The sequence below is a fragment of the Drosophila miranda genome (genome assembly GCF_003369915.1).
Source record: "Drosophila miranda strain MSH22 chromosome Y unlocalized genomic scaffold, D.miranda_PacBio2.1 Contig_Y1_pilon, whole genome shotgun sequence".
Taxonomy (NCBI): Eukaryota; Metazoa; Arthropoda; class Insecta; order Diptera; family Drosophilidae; genus Drosophila; species Drosophila miranda.
The window spans coordinates 44602970-44621620 of record NW_022881603.1 but is presented as its reverse complement, the minus strand read 5'-3'; the positions used below and the strand labels follow the sequence as shown (position 1 = coordinate 44621620).

Genomic DNA, 18651 nt, shown 5'->3' with positions numbered 1-18651 from the left:
AGCCGTCCATTTTAAAATATATGAAGTGTAATATAAATACAGATAGGTCAAACTATTTTAGAGCATTAGCTATGCTGTTTTATCCGTGGAGAGATGAAGAGAAAGATTTAGTGAGCGTAAATTGCGAGGATCTTTATAATAATCATCAGGATTTGGTAAATTCAAATTTCCAAAAATTCAATGCATTAGGAGATTTGGAAGACGCGATTAGGAGGGCCATGGAAGCCGAAGAGAATAGGGAGGAAGGTGAAGAGGTAGTTGATGAGGGAATTGCTGAGGAGTTTAGGGCTTTAGCGATTCCAGAAATAAGTTCTCAGATAAATGTTTTGAACTTGAATGACCAGGCTAATTTGATTAGATCGCTTAATTTGAAGCAAAAAACCTATCTCACCCATGTTCTGCATAATGTGAGAAATAAGGCAATTTTTTATGAGTTTGTAGGTGGTGGCGCAGGCGTCGGCAAGAGTAGAACCATATCTACAATTTTTTAGACCATTTCCCAGGAGTTTAATCGTAGACCAGGATCTAACCCAGAAACTGTTAAAGTTATGCTGTGTGCTCCCACAGGAAAAGCTGCATTTGGTATTGGAGGTGCCACACTTCACTCAATGTTTTCTTTACCTCTCAATCAATCCAACCATGCTTTTAAACAATTGGGTCCAGATTTGTTAAATACCTTGCGTTCAAGATTTATTGATCTTAAAATTCTTATAATTGACGAAATTTCTATGGTCGGTGAAAAAATGTTTTCATATTTGGATATGCGCCTAAAACAAATATTTTCAAGGCCCGAGAGTCCTTTCGGTGGCATTTCTGTTATCGTGTTTGGCGATCTAAGGCAGTTATGTCCAGTAGGTGATCGTTGGATATTCAAATCCTCATCAGGAGCGCATAATCCATACAGTTCGATAGTTGGCTCTAGTCTCTGGGATTGCTTCAAGTTTTTCGAACTTACAGAGATAATGCGACAGCGAGATGACCAACCTTTTGCAACCGCACTAAATAACATGGCATCGGCCGTAATGACGTCAGAAGATATTCAGTTGCTTAGGGACCAAATAGTTCACGGCAGTGAAGCTCCAAGAGATGCGATCCACTTATTTTATAGCAATAGCGAGACAGATAAGTACAATAAGGAGAAGCTATCATCGATTATGACTGCAGAATATACTTCAGTAGCTTCAGACTAACCCAGAAATCAAAACAAAATATCTGGACTCTGTTAAGAGCATCCAAACTTCGAATACACAAGGCTTGTGCACTTCATTGGTTCTCAAAACCACGGCTAAATATATGATGACAGTCAATGTAGATACATCAGATGGTCTTGTTAACGGAGCCACTGGTGTTTTAATGCAGATAGATCTCAGCTCATCCAATACTCCCGAATTTCTTTGGATACATTTTCTCGAGGAAAGCGTAGGAGTTAACGCACGGTCAAAGCGCAGCCATAGTAACGAATCTTCTTGGACCCCAGAAGACTACAAAAAGTTTTCAATACCATCAAAACGAACAAGTTACTATTGACCGAAAACAGTTTCCGATTGTAGCTGCAGAAGCTATAACTATTCATAAGAGTCAGGGAGCAACATACAGCAAATTGGTCGTCCACACTTCATCCAATATGCAAATAGACGCATTGTATGTAGCTTGTAGTAGGGCCACCAGTGCGAACGGACTTTATATCGTTGGACCTCTCATTCCTTCGAGACCCAAGCGGGACTGTCCTGTCGCGAAAGAGATGGAGAACTTGCGTTCCGCTAAGTTACTTCACACCCACTTCGATTGTTTACTCAATCCGTCCGAATGAAATATTTTCCTCCATAATACGGAAAGCTTGCACTGCCATTTTATCGATGTCTGTTCTGATCAGCTAATGCTCAAATCTTCTATTTTGTGCTTCGTTGAGGCTTCCACATACTCAAATGAAGCTTATAATATTCCTGGCTTTTCCACAGCAGTGCGGTTAGATTGCCGGTCCGTAGCCAGCGGAGCTAGATTGAAAAGAGGCATTCTAATATTCGTTAGGAATGAACTTTTGAATCATTGTAGTATTATTGAAAGTAATCGATATTATGCGGATTCCGGGATCTTAGCATCTCCAGTGTTCGAGTATGCTTTGTTTAAGTACAAATCTGTCGGCTTTATTGTTATTTACAGAACGTTAACAAGACCATCTGATGTATCTACATTGACTGTCATCATATATTTAGCCGTGGTTTTGAGAACAAATGAAGTGCACAAGCCTTGTGTATCCGTTGCGAAAGTTCGAAGCAGAATTTGAGTTCTTATTTCAACGGTATCCATTTTTAGATAGAAATTCCGTAGTGTTAGGAGATTTTAATTTATGCCTTCGTTCCCTTTCAGGCTGCTGTAAGAAAATTTATGAATTCCTTTCAGAAAGGAATTGTAGGTCATTGTTAGATTTGGACTCGTCCACAACCAATTGCGATACGCATATTGACTGGGCGTTTTCAAACATTTCCGATAGCAGGGCCACCGCGCGCACCTTTGAGACTATCTATAGTTATCATAGTGGAATTTTAGTTAATGTTAGAGAGGCAGAAGACTAGATTTTTTGGTAATCTGGCATTAGTGTAAATATTTAATATTTTGTATTATTTAGCCGTATTCTTAATTATATTAATTCTTTAATCTTTACCTTTGTTAAACCTTTTTATTTTTATCCGTTTTATTACTTTGTTAATTAAGTTTAGGTTGAAATAGGTTTATTATTAATAATTTGTATGTATATAGGTATTCTTGTTAGTTTAGATATTTTTTATAAATGATTGGAATCCTTTTTTTAATTGTTGGGGAATATGGATCTTAAAAATTCTTTTAAAAGCAGCTCATGTCGACTCGTAGGTCCCCAAGATTATATTTTGGCTAGAGTGACCCCATTGCATCGTGATGGCCTCCCCGTGGTGTTCCCTGGGTTCCAATTTAATGTATTAAATTGGGAGCTAATTCGAGCGGCGTTTACGTATAAAATATATTTTATAACTTACATACATGCCGCGGCTCACAACGTTCCCCCTCGTTTGAATTACTAACCTGTTGATTTTGTACGTGCTCGACGCTGTCTGGGTTCGAGTTGCTGGTTAACGAGATCCCAGAGTCCGTTGCACCATCGATAGATGTAGGCCTTAAATCATGGATTGCATCAGTCTGTAAATCAGCAAAGAAATGCATACTAAGTGGTTCGTAAATTACAGATTACTTGAAATACCTTGGACAGGCATAATTAAAAAACACAAAACTACAATATAATCGAACTTCAGTTCGATATAATATAATCGAACTTCAGTTCCCACTACAATATGGACTTTAATTGTACAACATTTGAAAAGATCCTAAAAATATGTTTAAATTATCAATTATTTATTATTATTTCCTGTGGAAATTATGATCTTAACCCTATGACTGACACTAGTCACATACATATTCTTAACAAACAGCGCTTTCCCTTGAATTTTGAGAGCACGGGGGGCACGAGTCTATCGACTTAGCTGTTGATATTGATCAATGTTTCTAGGTTACAAAAATTTGAACCTTCATACGATTGACCGGTTAACATTAATCGCAATCGGCCACGCGATTCTCAGACCAACATAAATATAAAAAGAGGGCCCGAGGCTATTGTATTCTTTACACAACAAGAGCTCTCTAATTCTGCCAATTCAACAGAAAGTAGACTTCCAAACTTCTCAAACTACAATCGCTAATTTAGATGGGAAAACGGTTCTTTGTGTTTAGCCATCTTAGCATGTCCGGAGCAACTTTCGTTTGGCTTTCGTGGCTATGTTTCGTTGGCAGTCATAGTTATGCCAACAACGTCAAAGAGCTGCATCTCGAAAATAACTGTAATAGTTCTTGGCAGTGCTATGTTGTGAAGCTAGCCTGGGGTCTGGTGTCTTTAGCTGAATATTAGATCGTTTCTTTCGAGCTTACCATTATTCAATGCCGTGAATTTTTTACGCTAGCAATTTAAAGGACTACAATTGCAAGGCATTTCACTAGGCCAACAAATATGTTTGTATGTAAATATGCCATAGAAATTCCTATGTATTCTTACCGAGATTCCAGAAAGTGGTTTTTAAGGGTATGCAAGGTTCGATGCATGTTAAAGTAAGATAACGCTTTCTTTGTGCTCTGTGAGCTTAGCGCAAACTTGTTCACATTTTAAAGAAGTGTGGAATAGGGGCATGAAAACTAGAGTAAGCCTCGCTTTGGCTACCCAAATATGTGTTTCTTTTGAACAACGATACGTTATACGTGGCTACAATCGACTGAAATCGTTTAGAAAGTAATATTAAATGTTTAATGACTTTGTACAAGCAAGAGGAACCTCAATCAGAGTTGGTAAAATGTGTTTAATATTGAGGAGACGACTGAGTGAATAGCAGCCGAATCAGCTCGATGATTTCTGTAACTAAATTTTTATAACTGTTTAGATTCCAACCAAAGAATGGTATTGGAACCTGCTCTTTTATTCTGTGCCCGTCTATGTCTTTTAAGCATGCGAAGGTAAATTTGTACGCTACTTTGAGGGCTTACAAAAATAGGGTCACTGAATATAAACTAAATCTCTTTTTGGGTTCTTGAACCGTTAGCTTACAAAGAACTTGATACATAAACCTTCTAGAAACTATTTCGGATGCGATGGTTCTACCTGTGGATTGTAAACCAAAACAACAGAGGCTCTGATCTGGCCTGAACTCATTTTGCGTTGTATTCAAGTATTGGAAATGCACAAAAAATAGAGAAAGTGAAAGGCCGAGCGGTATTTACGTGTCGGTGATTATTCGGAGGCGATTTTATGTGGCCACACACATAAAGTAACCCTAGGCGTGTTGACACTAAAATAGATAGAGAGTGGCATGGACGTAACGATCCATGTCAGCATCCCTAATATTGGCTAATATATGCTATTGATTCAAAGCGAAGTTCCATGTCTTGAACTATTCAGATTGGTAGGATATGCGTGAGATTGATAACGTGTGCATCACAAAAGCTCTTATTCGTATAGTCTGGAAGATCCAAACAGACAGAGAGCCTTGTAATGGCCTTGTAATCTACGAACACCTGGCATGAATGTAGGAAACGAAGGAAAGAGAGAGACACGAAGCGGTCGTGTTTTCGTCGTGTCGTCGGGATAGAGCAGTAATCGGCTCTGAGAGAGCCGATAGCAAGAGAGAGAGATTAGTCAGTTGTCAGTTCAGCCACGCATCAGACGTACACGCATATAATTATTCACAAACATACTTGTAAAACTTGGAGCTGTTATAATTTTAAGTCCAACATACTTATCAAATAAATGTTACTCGTTGCCATCAAGCAACTTAAACTACTACAAATTGGGGGCTCGTCCGAAAATAAGCCCAAGACAACAACATTTGCAAGTGAGATTTGTGCGTGTATTTGGAAATTTTGGCGAACACGAGGCTAGAGCTACAAGGAGCCAAGCGGCACAGAGACGACAATCTGAGCGCGTTCGTTCCAAAGAGAGCAGAAGCGACAAAACTACGGCAGACGGCAGCAAACACAGCAAGAATCAAAACCTTCGTTGTTGTTGTTGTGCATTGCGTCTGAGAGGCTAGAGCTACAAGGAGACAAGCGGCACAGAGACGACAATCTGAGTGCGTTCGTTCCAAAAGAAGCAGAAGCGACAAAACGACGGCAGCAAACAGCAAGAATCAAAGAACATTGATTGTTGTTGTGTTGCACTGCGTCGGACGGAGACTACAACTACAAGAAAAGACAAGCAGCAGTTCATTTTGTAACAGCAGAAGCAGCGACGATTCGGGAAGCGACAACAAGTTAACGGCGAACAGCGAGAGCAAGGCAAGGCAACAAAGAGAGGACGGCAACAGCGACATCGACAGGCAAGCGAGATCTGGATGTGGTGGTGTGTGTGCGTCAAATTTGGAGTCTGGAAAGTTCTGCGCAGAAGCGAGAGTTAACAAGGGTAAACCCATAGTAAGGTGAGCGTTAACAGAGAAGCGATCGTTAACAGTGACGACTTTAAAGGCGTTTTCGAAATCGATGTTAACTGGAAAATTGTTAACAGGCCAGCAGTAATAAGGTTGTTTAAGTTGATTTAATTACATTTTCTTAGATATAAGCTAATATCAATTATTTTGTATTTAAATCGTCACGATGCAAGTTGAAGAGATAATGACACTGAGAGTCGCACATTTGCGAGAGAAGTTAAGAGAGCTTGCGTTGCAGACGACGGGACGAAAGCGCGATTTGCAAGATAGACTATTAATACATCACGGCTTTCCAGTTGAGGATGAAGAAGAGTCAGAGGATGAGTCCGTAGTAACAGCAGAGGATGATACCGTAGCAGTTCAACCAGGTACGCGACAGGCAGAGTATAAATCTTGGTTTACGCTAAAAGACGTGGAAGGTAGTGTGTCACAATTTTCTGGTTCTAATAACCCCGACATCAATCAATGGATAGAGGAATTAGAAGAATGCGCAGCTACTGTTCAATGGAGTCAATTACAATTATTCATTTATGCCAAGCAGTTGTTAGTTGGTGCAGCAAAATCTTTCGTTCGTAGTTTGCGTGATATTCGTAACTGGAATTCGTTGAAGGCAGCTCTGTTGGATGAGTTTAGTGTTAAACTGTCGTCCGTAGAAGTACATAGAATGTTGCAAAAGCGCCAGCAGAAAAAAGGAGAGTCGTTGCATGAGTTTTTGTATGCGTTAATGGAGATAGCCAAGCCAATTAAACTAGATGATGAGAGTTTAATCGAATATTTTGTGGATGGTATACCAGACGCTAGGGCAAGTAAGGCAATGCTGTACCAAGCTAGAAACTTAAAGGAGCTTAAATTTCAGATCGATGTTTACCAGAAAGCTAGAGGCGGATCCAAGCCGATGAGTAAGAATTGGCCGCTGAGTAATAAAAGTGAGAGTTCGGTGAAAGGGTCGATGGCAGAGAATTTTAGGAAATGTTTTAAGTGTGGAGACAAATCGCATTTGAGGAAAGATTGTCCCAAAAATGATTTTTGTTGTTTCAAATGTGGCCAACCAGGACACCGTGCTGCAAGCTGTAATGTCAAGGTCGAAACCAGACAAGAAAAGAGATCGAATACGAACATTATTCGAGATAAGAAAGTCGTCAATAAGCCGTCAGGTATTTTCACTCCATCAGGTTTGGAATTAAAGGATATTAAGTACGCGAATTTGGTATTCCAAGGTTTGATTGATACTGGAGCAGATTTGTGTTTAATTCGCAGGAGGGTATTTTTGAAATTTGGAAATCTTGAACTGATCGGCCAGGAGAAATGTTTAACAGGTATTGGAGATAGTCAAGTTGTAACTTTTGGTAGCTTTTCGATACCAGTGAAAATCGATGAGATTGGAATGGAGGTAGAATTTCATGTCATTCCAGACGAGGATATTGGTTTTGAAGCCATTTTAGGAAGGACTATTCTGGATCATGTGGACATGCAAGTTTCTAAGACAGGAACAAGATTTGTTCGTAGAGTTTGTGGAGAGGATAAAGATAAGAAACTTGATCAGGTAGCATCGTCCTCATGCGTGGAATTGTTTAATGAATATAAAGGCATTTGCATGTCAAGTATTGACGAAGTTGAGAAGGAGTTTTCAATTGATGTTGGTCATCTCAGTGAAGTACATGCTAGAGAGGTTAGGGGTATGGTAGGAAAGTACCAACCTCAGAGAAATGTAGAAGCGCCGATAAAAATGAAAATTGTATTAGTGGATGAGATACCAGTTTTCCAGCATCCGAGACGATTACCGTTGTGTGAACAGGAAATCGTGGACAAGCAAGTGGAAGAGTGGCTGGCTCAGAAGATTATAAAGCCAAGTACATCGGAGTATGCATCACCAGTAGTGTTGGTACCGAAAAAGAACGGTAGCAAGAGACTATGTTGTGATTAAAGAAAGCTGAATGAGAAAATAGTTCGCGATAAATTTCCAATGTCACATATGGATACAGTGTTGGAGAAACTGCAGGGTGCAAAGTATTTCACCACGTTGGATTTAACGAATGGTTTTTTCCATGTGCCTGTAGAAGTCGAGTCTCAAAAATATACGTCTTTTGTGACTCAGAATGGTCAGTTCGAATTTTTATATGTACCATTTGGAATTTCAAATTCTCCAGCGGTGTTTACCAGATTTATAATGGCTGTGTTGAGAGATTTGGTAAAGAATAATGAAGCAGCAGTCTATATGGATGACGTTATTATTTGTAGTCAAGATATAGAAGAGGGTTTGTTAAAGTTGAGAAAAGTACTGAAGATAGCGGAAATGAATGGGCTACGTATAAATTGGAGAAAGTGTCAGCTGTTACGACAAAAGGTTAATTTTCTGGGGTATATAATAGAAAAGAACACGATAAGACCAAGTGATGAGAAGACGAGGGCAGTCGAAAAGTTCCCAGTGCCAGTTGATAAAAAAACAGTGCAGCGTTTCATAGGATTGACTTCTTATTTCCGAAAGTTTATTGAGGGTTATGCTGTTATTGCAAAACCATTGACAGATCTGCTGCGGAAGGATGTTAAATTTGAATTTAAGGAGATACATCAGGTTGCGTTTAAACAACTAAAGGTAGCATTGATTAGTATACCTGTTTTAGAAATGTACAACCCGAAGTTGGAGACAGAAATCCATACTGATGCATCAAAATGGGGGTATGGAGCCGTGTTACTGCAAAAGAGTTTGGAAGACAGCCAATTCCATCCAGTTCAATATATGAGCCGTAGGACTAAGCCATGTGAAGAGAAATATCCTGCTTATGACCTTGAGTTTCTGGCAATTATCGAAGCTTTAGCTAAATGGCGTGTATACGTTTTGGGTATAAAGTTCAAAATTGTCACAGATTGTAATGCATTTACAATGACGATCAAAAAGAAAGACGTTCCTTTGAGAGTAGCACGTTGGGCCATGTACCTACAAGATTTTAATTATGTTATAGAACATCGCTCAGGAACGAAGATGAGGCACGTTGACGCGTTGAGTCGTGTATCTTGTTTTATGGTGACCGAAAGTATAGCTCATCGTTTGAAAGAAGCTCATCTAACCGACAATTGGGTTAAGGCTGTTAAAAGTATTGTGGAGGACAAGGAATATGAGGATTATTATATTCAGAATCAGATTTTGTTTAAGGATCCGGATAAGGAGCTCATCGTAGTACCAGCTCAGTTGGAAAATGAGATTATATCAATAGCACATAAGCAAGGACATTTTTCAGTTAAAAAGACACAAGATATCATTGAAAAGTCGTATTATATTCCGAAGTTAAAAGACAAAGTATGGCGCGTAATAAATAGTTGTGTCGAGTGTATCATTGTCAATGAAAAGACAGGAAAACGTGAGGGTTATTTGCAACCAATAGACAAGGGTGATAGGCCGTTACAAACGTATCACATTGATCACGTTGGACCAATGGAAATGACTAAAAAACAGTACAATTATATACTGGTTGTCGTTGATGGATTTTCTAAGTTTGTTTGGTTATATTCTACACGTAGTACAGGTGTTGAAGAGGTCGTTAAGTGTTTGGAAATTCAGGGGACTAGTTTTGGTAATCCGAACAGAATAGTGACGGATAGGGGTGCAGCGTTTATGTCCAATTTGTTTCGTGAATATTGTGAGAGAGAGAAAATACAGCATTTAATGATTGCCACAGGCGTTCCACGTGGGAATGGTCAAGTCGAAAGGATGCACAAGATAGTGGTGCCTATGTTGTCGAAATTGTGTCAGGGTAATTCCGGTAGTTGGTATAAGCATCTAGGAAAAGTACAGCAAATGATCAACAGTGTTGAGCCGCGAAGTACCAAGGTAACACCTTTCAAGATATTGACTGGGCTAGACATGCGTATAGGAATGGATCCAAAAATAAAAGAAATATTGGAAGAATCACTAATCGAAGAGTTGAACAAGGACCGCGAAAAAATTAGAAAGGAAGTAGTTGAAAACATTGCACGGTTACAGCAGGAAAACAAGAAGAGTTTTGACTTAAAAAGGAAACTAGATAGACAGTATGAGGTTAATGAGCTAGTAGCTATCAAGCGTACTCAGTATGGTACTGGATTAAAGCTAAAAGGAAAGTATCTAGGGCCGTATAAGGTGGTTAGGGTAAAGAATCATGGAAGGTACGAAGTCGAGAAGATTGGGGATACTGAGGGTCCCTATAAGACCTCTACAGTTTCAGAATATATGAAACCTTGGCTAGACCCATCCGAGGCGAATGGTCCGTCAGGACAGCCGAATGTAGGAAACGAGGGAAAGAGAGAGACACGAAGCGGTCGTGTTTTCGTCGTGTCGTCGGGATAGAGCAGTAATCGGCTCTGAGAGAGCCGATAGCAAGAGAGAGAGATTAGTCAGTTGTCAGTTCAGCCACGCATCAGACGTACACGCATATAATTATTCACAAACATACTTGTAAAACTTGGAGCTGTTATAATTTTAAGTCCAACATACTTATCAAATAAATGTTACTCGTTGCCATCAAGCAACTTAAACTACTACATGAATACCCCCAGTTTTCTGTATGATTCATGGGAAAATTCAGCAGGCAAGCGGGAACTCAAAGCTTTATGCCCAGCGCCAGATCCTAGTACATCTTCCGCCTTATTAGACACAATAATTATTAGGTCTGCATAGCAGTACGAGATTCGTTTCCTACCTTAAGCAGTAATTTTTTGTTTCGTATAAGCTCTTTGGAAGTGTATGTCAGTTGGCCCCCGCGCCAAGTTTGCAAGCATGCTATGTTGTTGCTGGAATCCCCATCGTAGTAGGAGCAGTCATCTTCGTCGCAGCTGGATATACTGCAGCAACAGCTAGCCGCAACGTCCGTCGAAGATTCGTTATATGCACTGTTCCAGAAAACGCCGCCGACGGCATTGCAGCAGTCTTTCGAAAGGATGTTCGCCGATTTTGAGGGGTTGCATTGGCAACAATCCTGTTCTGAGTCACACTGTGAGCTAATGTCAAGATAGCATTCCTCGCCGCAACCAGACGAAGACGTTGAGATGCTTGATGACAGGGCCACAGAATGGCTTCTGGGCGTTTCCTTAAACTTCTCACCATTGCTGTTGTTGTTTACAATCGTTTTTAAGTTGTCTATAGTGTCTGGTTTGAAAAATGAGTGGTTTAAAAAGCCGGCAGATTTCGAAAACGTTCGAGCCTCGGTTTCCATGTAGTTATCATAGGGATCTATGCTGGACTCTCGGACCCAGCTGTCGTCGATAGCTACGATTGTGGACTTAGTGTCCGCTTCCTTTACATTAAGACCGTTAATGTTGCGTTGTTTTTCGATATTGCATTGCTTTGCATGAACTGCGGCAGCTTTTAGCAGCTCGTTGGTAGTGACCTTAGTGAGATTCTTGTTGGCAAAGTTTTGTACATCGTTGTGATCAGCAGCCGATTTCATCTGAGTAGGAGCAGTTGTTTCATCGAATTTCTTGATCTGGCTTTGCTTTTCAAGACCCTTTTTGCAGCCCACACACTCTCCATTCTGGCGGTTGTTCGTTTGCTTACTCCGTTCCTGGCTATTGTCATTAGAGAAAGATACACCAGAGTCAGAGCAGCTCTCGATAGAAAAACGCTTCTCTCCATTAACAGTTATATTATCTCGACACCTACCATGCCGGGAGAGGGAACAGTACGCAAAGCTGCATGTTGAAAGTTCAGAATTGCTGTTCGAAACCTGTATTTTGTAGCCACTCTGTGGTTTTTTAACCTCTAAGTGGTTAACGATAAGCAGTGGCTGCCGCTTCTTTCGAATGTGAACACGTTCCAACTCGACTTTTTGCTGAATGCGGTGAGACTCCTGCTCTGTTGCCAATTGTGAACTGCTTCCACTCGCGCCATCTGTTTTCTGAAACATCCATGTTGGTGCAGTGTTCTTTACATCGCAATTAGTTAACGTGTTCGGGATTCGGAGCCTCGATTGTAGACGCGTATCGCCCTCTCTGTTTTCGATGCGCGCGATACGATCTGCCCGTGATTTTATGCCTACAGCCGCGCGCTGGAAGTCACGTTTATTCCTGTGGTACTTCCAGTTCTGCGATTTCTTACAGTCATCTACACCGGTGTTGGTCTCTGTTGTGTCAGAATGCGACTTATCACATGAGCAGGAAGAATTAGTGCAACACTGCGACAGAGCACATTCCAATTCATTCGGCAGAGTGGCGAATCCATTCTGAGAATGGACCCTGGGCAGAGATGTGCGCTTCTGTTGCAAGAGCAACTGCCACGACTCTATTGTAGGTGGTGGTAAAGAAGGCTTTGGATCCGGCACAATCTTGGGTGAGAAGCAGTGCTGTCGTCCTGACATGCTCATCTCAGCTTCGGTACTTGATTGGGGTGGTTGTCTGCGGTATCCACCAAATCGGGCGGGATTGTTCAGCCTGAGAGCCTGTGGGGACTGATTCGACTTGTGCATTATAGCCTGCTTGCACTTATGCACATGGTTAACTTTTAGTAGCTCCATTTTGGGTATTCCGCCGATGCCACTATTAGACATTCGTGAGTCAATCGTGCTGTCCTGCCCGCACATGTCGCCTGCAAACGGCTTTGGCGGTAGGGGAAGAGGCAATTTGCCTATGGGCATTTTTATCGAAAACTTTTAAATAATAATACTTGTAGTTTTTGCCTGCTCACAAGGGAAATTCAGCAATACTTTATGTACATTGTACAATATGTACATAAATATAAACACAGACTCCATACGAGTATATATATTGTATCAAGCTTTTTGTTTTTATGAGCTTAACCCTATGACTGACACTAGTCACATACATATTCTTAACAAACAGCGCTTTCCCTTGAATTTTGAGAGCACGGGGGGCACGAGTCTATCGACTTAGCTGTTGATGTTGATCAATGTTTCTACGTTACAAAAATTTGAACCTTCATACGATTGACCGGTTAACATTAATCGCAATCGGCCACGCGATTCTCAGACCAACATAAATATAAAAAGAGGGCCCGAGGCTATTGTATTCTTTACACAACAAGAGCTCTCTAATTCTGCCAATTCAACAGAAAGTAGACTTCCAAACTTCTCAAACTACAATCGCTAATTTAGATGGGAAAACGGTTCTTTGTGTTTAGCCATCTTAGCATGTCCGGAGCAACTTTCGTTTGGCTTTCGTGGCTATGTTTCGTTGGCAGTCATAGTTATGCCAACAACGTCAAAGAGCTGCATCTCGAAAATAACTGTAATAGTTCTTGGCAGTGCTATGTTGTGAAGCTAGCCTGGGGTCTGGTGTCTTTAGCTGAATATTAGATCGTTTCTTTCGAGCTTACCATTATTCAATGCCGTGAATTTTTTACGCTAGCAATTTAAAGGACTACAATTGCAAGGCATTTCACTAGGCCAACAAATATGTTTTTTATTTATTTATTTATTAAATTAACAAATTATCTGTTAATAATGGTACTTAGTTACTAAAGGCAGAAAAAGATAAGTTAAAAGTTAGCTAAATTTAAATGATTATAAATATTGCATGCAATTAGTTTAAGAGACAGTTCAGGGGATAGGGTTAGACAGAGGGAGTTATAATTATGGCATAAAACCCTAAAAGGTTCATGATCAGCATAATTAGACCTACATATGGGTAGACGGATAGGCCTAAAAGTACGGGTAGGTCTGGATGGAACGGTCAAGTCAATCTGACCCAAGAGAGTTTGGGAGTCAACAGTCCCAAGAAGGAGCTTGTGCACGAACATTGCGCCATTGCATATTCTGCGATGGTGCAACGACGGCAGGTCAATAAGATTTAGCCTAGACCGGTAGGGTGGCAAGATTCTACCCGAGTCCCAGTTAAAGTTCCGAAGGGCAAAAATTAAAAATTGCTTTTGCACGGATTCAATAACAGCCTGCTGCTCTTTATACTGCGGCCTCCACACACAAGAACAATACTCCAATATAGGACGTACTAACGAGATGTACAATTGTTTCGTAACGTACGGGTCGTCAAACTCCTTGGACCAACGCTTGATGAACGCTAAAACACCCTTAGCTTTATTTACAGTTGCAGCTATATGGGTGTTCAAACACATCTTATGATCAAAAAGGACTCAGAGGTCATTTGAACTCGAAATTCGCTCAAGGACATGATTTCCTAGAACATATGAGACAAAATGAGGAGCGCGACGGTAAAATGTCATAAGTTTGCATTTGGAAAGGTTCAGAAAAAGAAGATTAGTTGAACACCACAATAGTAGTTCACTTAGATCAAGTTGAAGGCGTGTGTGCAAATACCAATCAGAGTAAGAAAGACAGATTTTGACATCATCAGCATACATTAGTGTAGTAGAGTATGTTATAACTTGAGGAAGGTCGTTCACAAATAAAATAAACAGAAGCGGGCCCAGATGACTTCCCTGTGGCACACCTGAAGTAACATTAACAGTATTTGACAACACGTTAGAAAACAAAACACGTTGAGTACGGTTAGAGAGATAGGACAAAATCCAATCTAGAAGATTCGTTGGGAACCCTAATAAGGAGAGCTTTTGAATAAGCAGAGCAGGGTTCACAGAATCGAATGCCTTGCTGAAGTCCGTAAAAACTACATCCGTCTGCAAACCAATTTGAAAACCACGGTGGATTAGGTTAGAAAACTCAAGAAGGTTAGTCGATGTTGAACGATGTCTGAAAAAACCGTGTTGCGACGGAGATATCAAGCTGCAACAAAGATGTTGCAGTTGCCGGGTGACCAGGAACTCAAGAAGCTTCGGGATGGCGGAAAGCTTTGCGATACCACGATAGTTTTCAATGTTTGATCTTGAACCTTTTTTGTGAAGCGGAATGATGTAGGACTCATTCCAAATTACTGGGAGACAAGACTGTGCCAAGGAGAGGTTGAAGAGAAAGGTCAAGGGTTTGCAAAGGGACTGGGCACAGTGTTTTAAGATGCAACTTGGTACCTTATCTGGACCCGCAGAAAACGATATGTCCATAGATGACAAACCTTCAAGAACAACGCTTTCCTCGAAAAAGGGCAGAAAAATACTGTTAGCTTGAGGTAGCTGGTACGGATACGGAGTGGATGCGTTGTAAATATGAGACGAGTATGTATGTAAATATGCCATAGAAATTCCTATGTATTCTTACCGAGATTCCAGAAAGTGGTTTTTAAGGGTATGCAAGGTTCGATGCATGTTAAAGTAAGATAACGCTTTCTTTGTGCTCTGTGAGCTTAGCGCAAACTTGTTCACATTTTAAAGAAGTGTGGAATAGGGGCATGAAAACTAGAGTAAGCCTCGCTTTGGCTACCCAAATATGTGTTTCTTTTGAACAACGATACGTTATACGTGGCTACAATCGACTGAAATCGTTTAGAAAGTAATATTAAATGTTTAATGACTTTGTACAAGCAAGAGGAACCTCAATCAGAGTTGGTAAAATGTGTTTAATATTGAGGAGACGACTGAGTGAATAGCAGCCGAATCAGCTCGATGATTTCTGTAACTAAATTTTTATAACTGTTTAGATTCCAACCAAAGAATGGTATTGGAACCTGCTCTTTTATTCTGTGCCCCTCTATGTCTTTTAAGCATGCGGAGGTAAATTTGTACGCTACTTTGAGGGCTTACAAAAATAGGGTCACTGAATATAAACTAAATCTCTTTTTGGGTTCTTGAACCGTTAGCTTACAAAGAACTTGATACATAAACCTTCTAGAAACTATTTCGGATGCGATGGTTCTACCTGTGGATTGTAAACCAAAACAACAGAGGCTCTGATCTGGCCTGAACTCATCTTGCGTTGTATTCAAGTATTGGAAATGCACAAAAAATAGAGAAAGTGAAAGGCCGAGCGGTATTTACGTGTCGGTGATGATTCGGAGGCGATTTTATGTGGCCACACACGTAACGTAACCCTAGGCGTGTTGACACTAAAATAGATAGAGAGTGGCATGGACGTAACGATCCATGTCAGCATCCCTAATATTGGCTAATATATGCTATTGATTCAAAGCGAAGTTCCATGTCTTGAACTATTCAGATTGGTAGGATATGCGTGAGATTGATAACGTGTGCATCACAAAAGCTCTTATTCGTATAGTCTGGAAGATGCAAACAGACAGAGAGCCTTGTAATGGCCTTGTAATCTACGAACACCTGGCATGAATACCCCCAGTTTTCTGTATGATTCATGGGAAAATTCAGCAGGCAAGCGGGAACCCAAAGCTTTATGCCCAGCGCCAGATCCTAGTACATCTTCCGCCTTATTAGACACAATAATTATTAGGTCTGCATAGCAGTACGAGATTCGTTTCCTACCTTAAGCAGTAATTTTTTGTTTCGTATAAGCTCTTTGGAAGTGTGTGTCAGTTGGCCCCCGCGCCAAGTTTGCAAGCATGCTATGTTGTTGATGGAATCCCCATCGTAGTAGGAGCAGTCATCTTCGTCGCAGCTGGATATACTGCAGCAACAGCTAGCCGCAACGTCCGTCGAAGATTCGTTATATGCACTGTTCCAGAAAACGCCGCCGACGGCATTGCAGCAGTCTTTCGAAAGGATGTTCGCCGATTTTGAGGGGTTGCATTGGCAACAATCCTGTTCTGAGTCACACTGTGAGCTAATGTCAAGATAGCATTCCTCGCCGCAACCAGACGAAGCCGTTGAGTTGCTTGATGACAGGGCCACAGAATGGCTTCTGGGCGTTTCCTTAAACTTCTCACCATTGCTGTTGTTGTTTACAATCGTTTTTAAGTTGTCTATAGTGTCTGGTTTGAAAAATGAGTGGTTTAAAAAGCCGGCAGATTTCGAAAACGTTTGAGCCTCGGTTTCCATGTAGTTATCATAGGGATCTATGCTGGACTCTCGGACCCAGCTGTCGTCGATAGCTACGATTGTGGACTTAGTGTCCGCTTCCTTTACATTAAGACCGTTAATGTTGCGTTGTTTTTCGATATTGCATTGCTTTGCATGAACTGCGGCAGCTTTTAGCAGCTCGTTGGTAGTGACCTTAGTGAGATTCTTGTTGGCAAAGTTTTGTACATCGTTGTGATCAGCAGCCGATTTCATCTGAGTAGGAGCAGTTGTTTCATCGAATTTCTTGATCTGGCTTTGCTTTTCAAGACCCTTTTTGCAGCCCACACACTCTCCATTCTGGCGGTTGTTCGTTTGCTTACTCCGTTCCTGGCTATTGTCATTAGAGAAAGATACACCAGAGTCAGAGCAGCTCTCGATAGAAAAACGCTTCTCTCCATTAACAGTTATATTATCTCGACACCTACCATGCCGGGAGAGGGAACAGTACGCAAAGCTACATGTTGAAAGTTCAGAATTGCTGTTCGAAACCTGTATTTTGTAGCCACTCTGTGGTTTTTTAACCTCTAAGTGGTTAACGATAAGCAGTGGCTGCCGCTTCTTTCGAATGTGAACACGTTCCAACTTGACTTTTTGCTGAATGCGGTGAGACTCCTGCTCTGTTGCCAATTGTGAACTGCTTCCACTCGCGCCATCTGTTTTCTGAAACATCCATGTTGGTGCAGTGTTCTTTACATCGCAATTAGTTAACGTGTTCGGGATTCGGAGCCTTGATTGTAGACGCGTATCGCCCTCTCTGTTTTCGATGCGCGCGATACGATCTGCCCGTGATTTTATGCCTACAGCCGCGCGCTGGAAGTCACGTTTATTCCTGTGGTACTTCCAGTTCTGCGTTTTCTTGCAGTCATCTACACCGGTGTTGGTCTCTGTTGTGTCAGAATGCGACTCATCACATGAGCAGGAAGAATTAGTGCAACACTGCGACAGAGCACATTCCAATTCATTTGGCAGAGTGGCGAATCCATTCTGAGAATGGACCCTGGGCAGAGATGTGCGCTTCTGTTGCAAGAGCAACTGCCACGACTCTATTGTAGGTGGTGGTAAAGAAGGCTTTGGATCCGGCACAATCTTGGGTGAGAAGCAGTGCTGTCGTCCTGACATGCTCATCTCAGCTTCGGTACTTGATTGGGGTGGTTGTCTGCGGTATCCACAAAATCGGGCGGGATTGTTCAGCCTGAGAGCCTGTGGGGACTGATTCGACTTGTGCATTATAGCCTGCTTGCACTTATGCACATGGTTAACTTTTAGTAGCTCCATTTTGGGTATTCCGCCGATGCCACTATTAGACATTCGTGAGTCAATCGTGCTGTCCTGCCCGCACATGTCGCCTGCAAACGGCTTTGGCGGTAGGGGAAGAGGCAATTTGCCTATGGGCATTTTTATCGAAAACTTTTAAATAATAATACTTGTAGTTTTTGCCTGCTCACAAGGGAAATTCAGCAATACTTTATGTACATTGTACAATATGTACATAAACATAAACACAGACTCCATACGAGTATATATATTGTATCAAGCTTAACTACACACACGTCTAAAACTCATTTGACTGTTCACTATTCATATGCTAATCTTGGTGGTTGCGTTGCTTTTATTAGGATTATCAATAGATTCACTTGTGATTACGGATTACGGACTGGGGAGGCTACAGTCGCGGTCGATCATACTTAAGCTCCGTTTAGGACTTTTGCATAAATGCAAATCATAGTATATATACATATTAAGGCCACTTTCACTTGTAAGCTGTTCTTTTCGTCGGTTCTGTACTTGTATTTTTTTGTTTTGTTAATGTATTTGTACATGTGTAAGTGATATTTT

The 18651-nt window shown here is 41.0% G+C and overlaps 1 protein-coding gene across 4 annotated transcripts in view; it reads right to left on the bottom strand.

The window, feature by feature from the left end:
• Positions 1-18270, bottom strand: part of LOC117190088 — a 29773-nt gene extending 11503 nt beyond the window's left edge. For 2 of the 4 annotated variants that reach the window (XM_033395172.1, XM_033395171.1), the window contains exons 1-2: positions 10670-12695; positions 3058-3171 (exon numbers count right to left, since the gene is read on the bottom strand). In XM_033395172.1, coding sequence (XP_033251063.1) covers positions 3058-3171; positions 10670-12598 — 2043 coding nt within the window. In that variant the 5' untranslated portion in view covers positions 12599-12695. Of the gene's footprint in view, positions 1-3057; positions 3172-10669; positions 12696-16281 lie in introns of those variants that run through there. The other 2 variants (XM_033395170.1, XM_033395169.1) reach the window with 2 other exon arrangements.
• Positions 18271-18651: the final 381 nt, after the last annotated feature.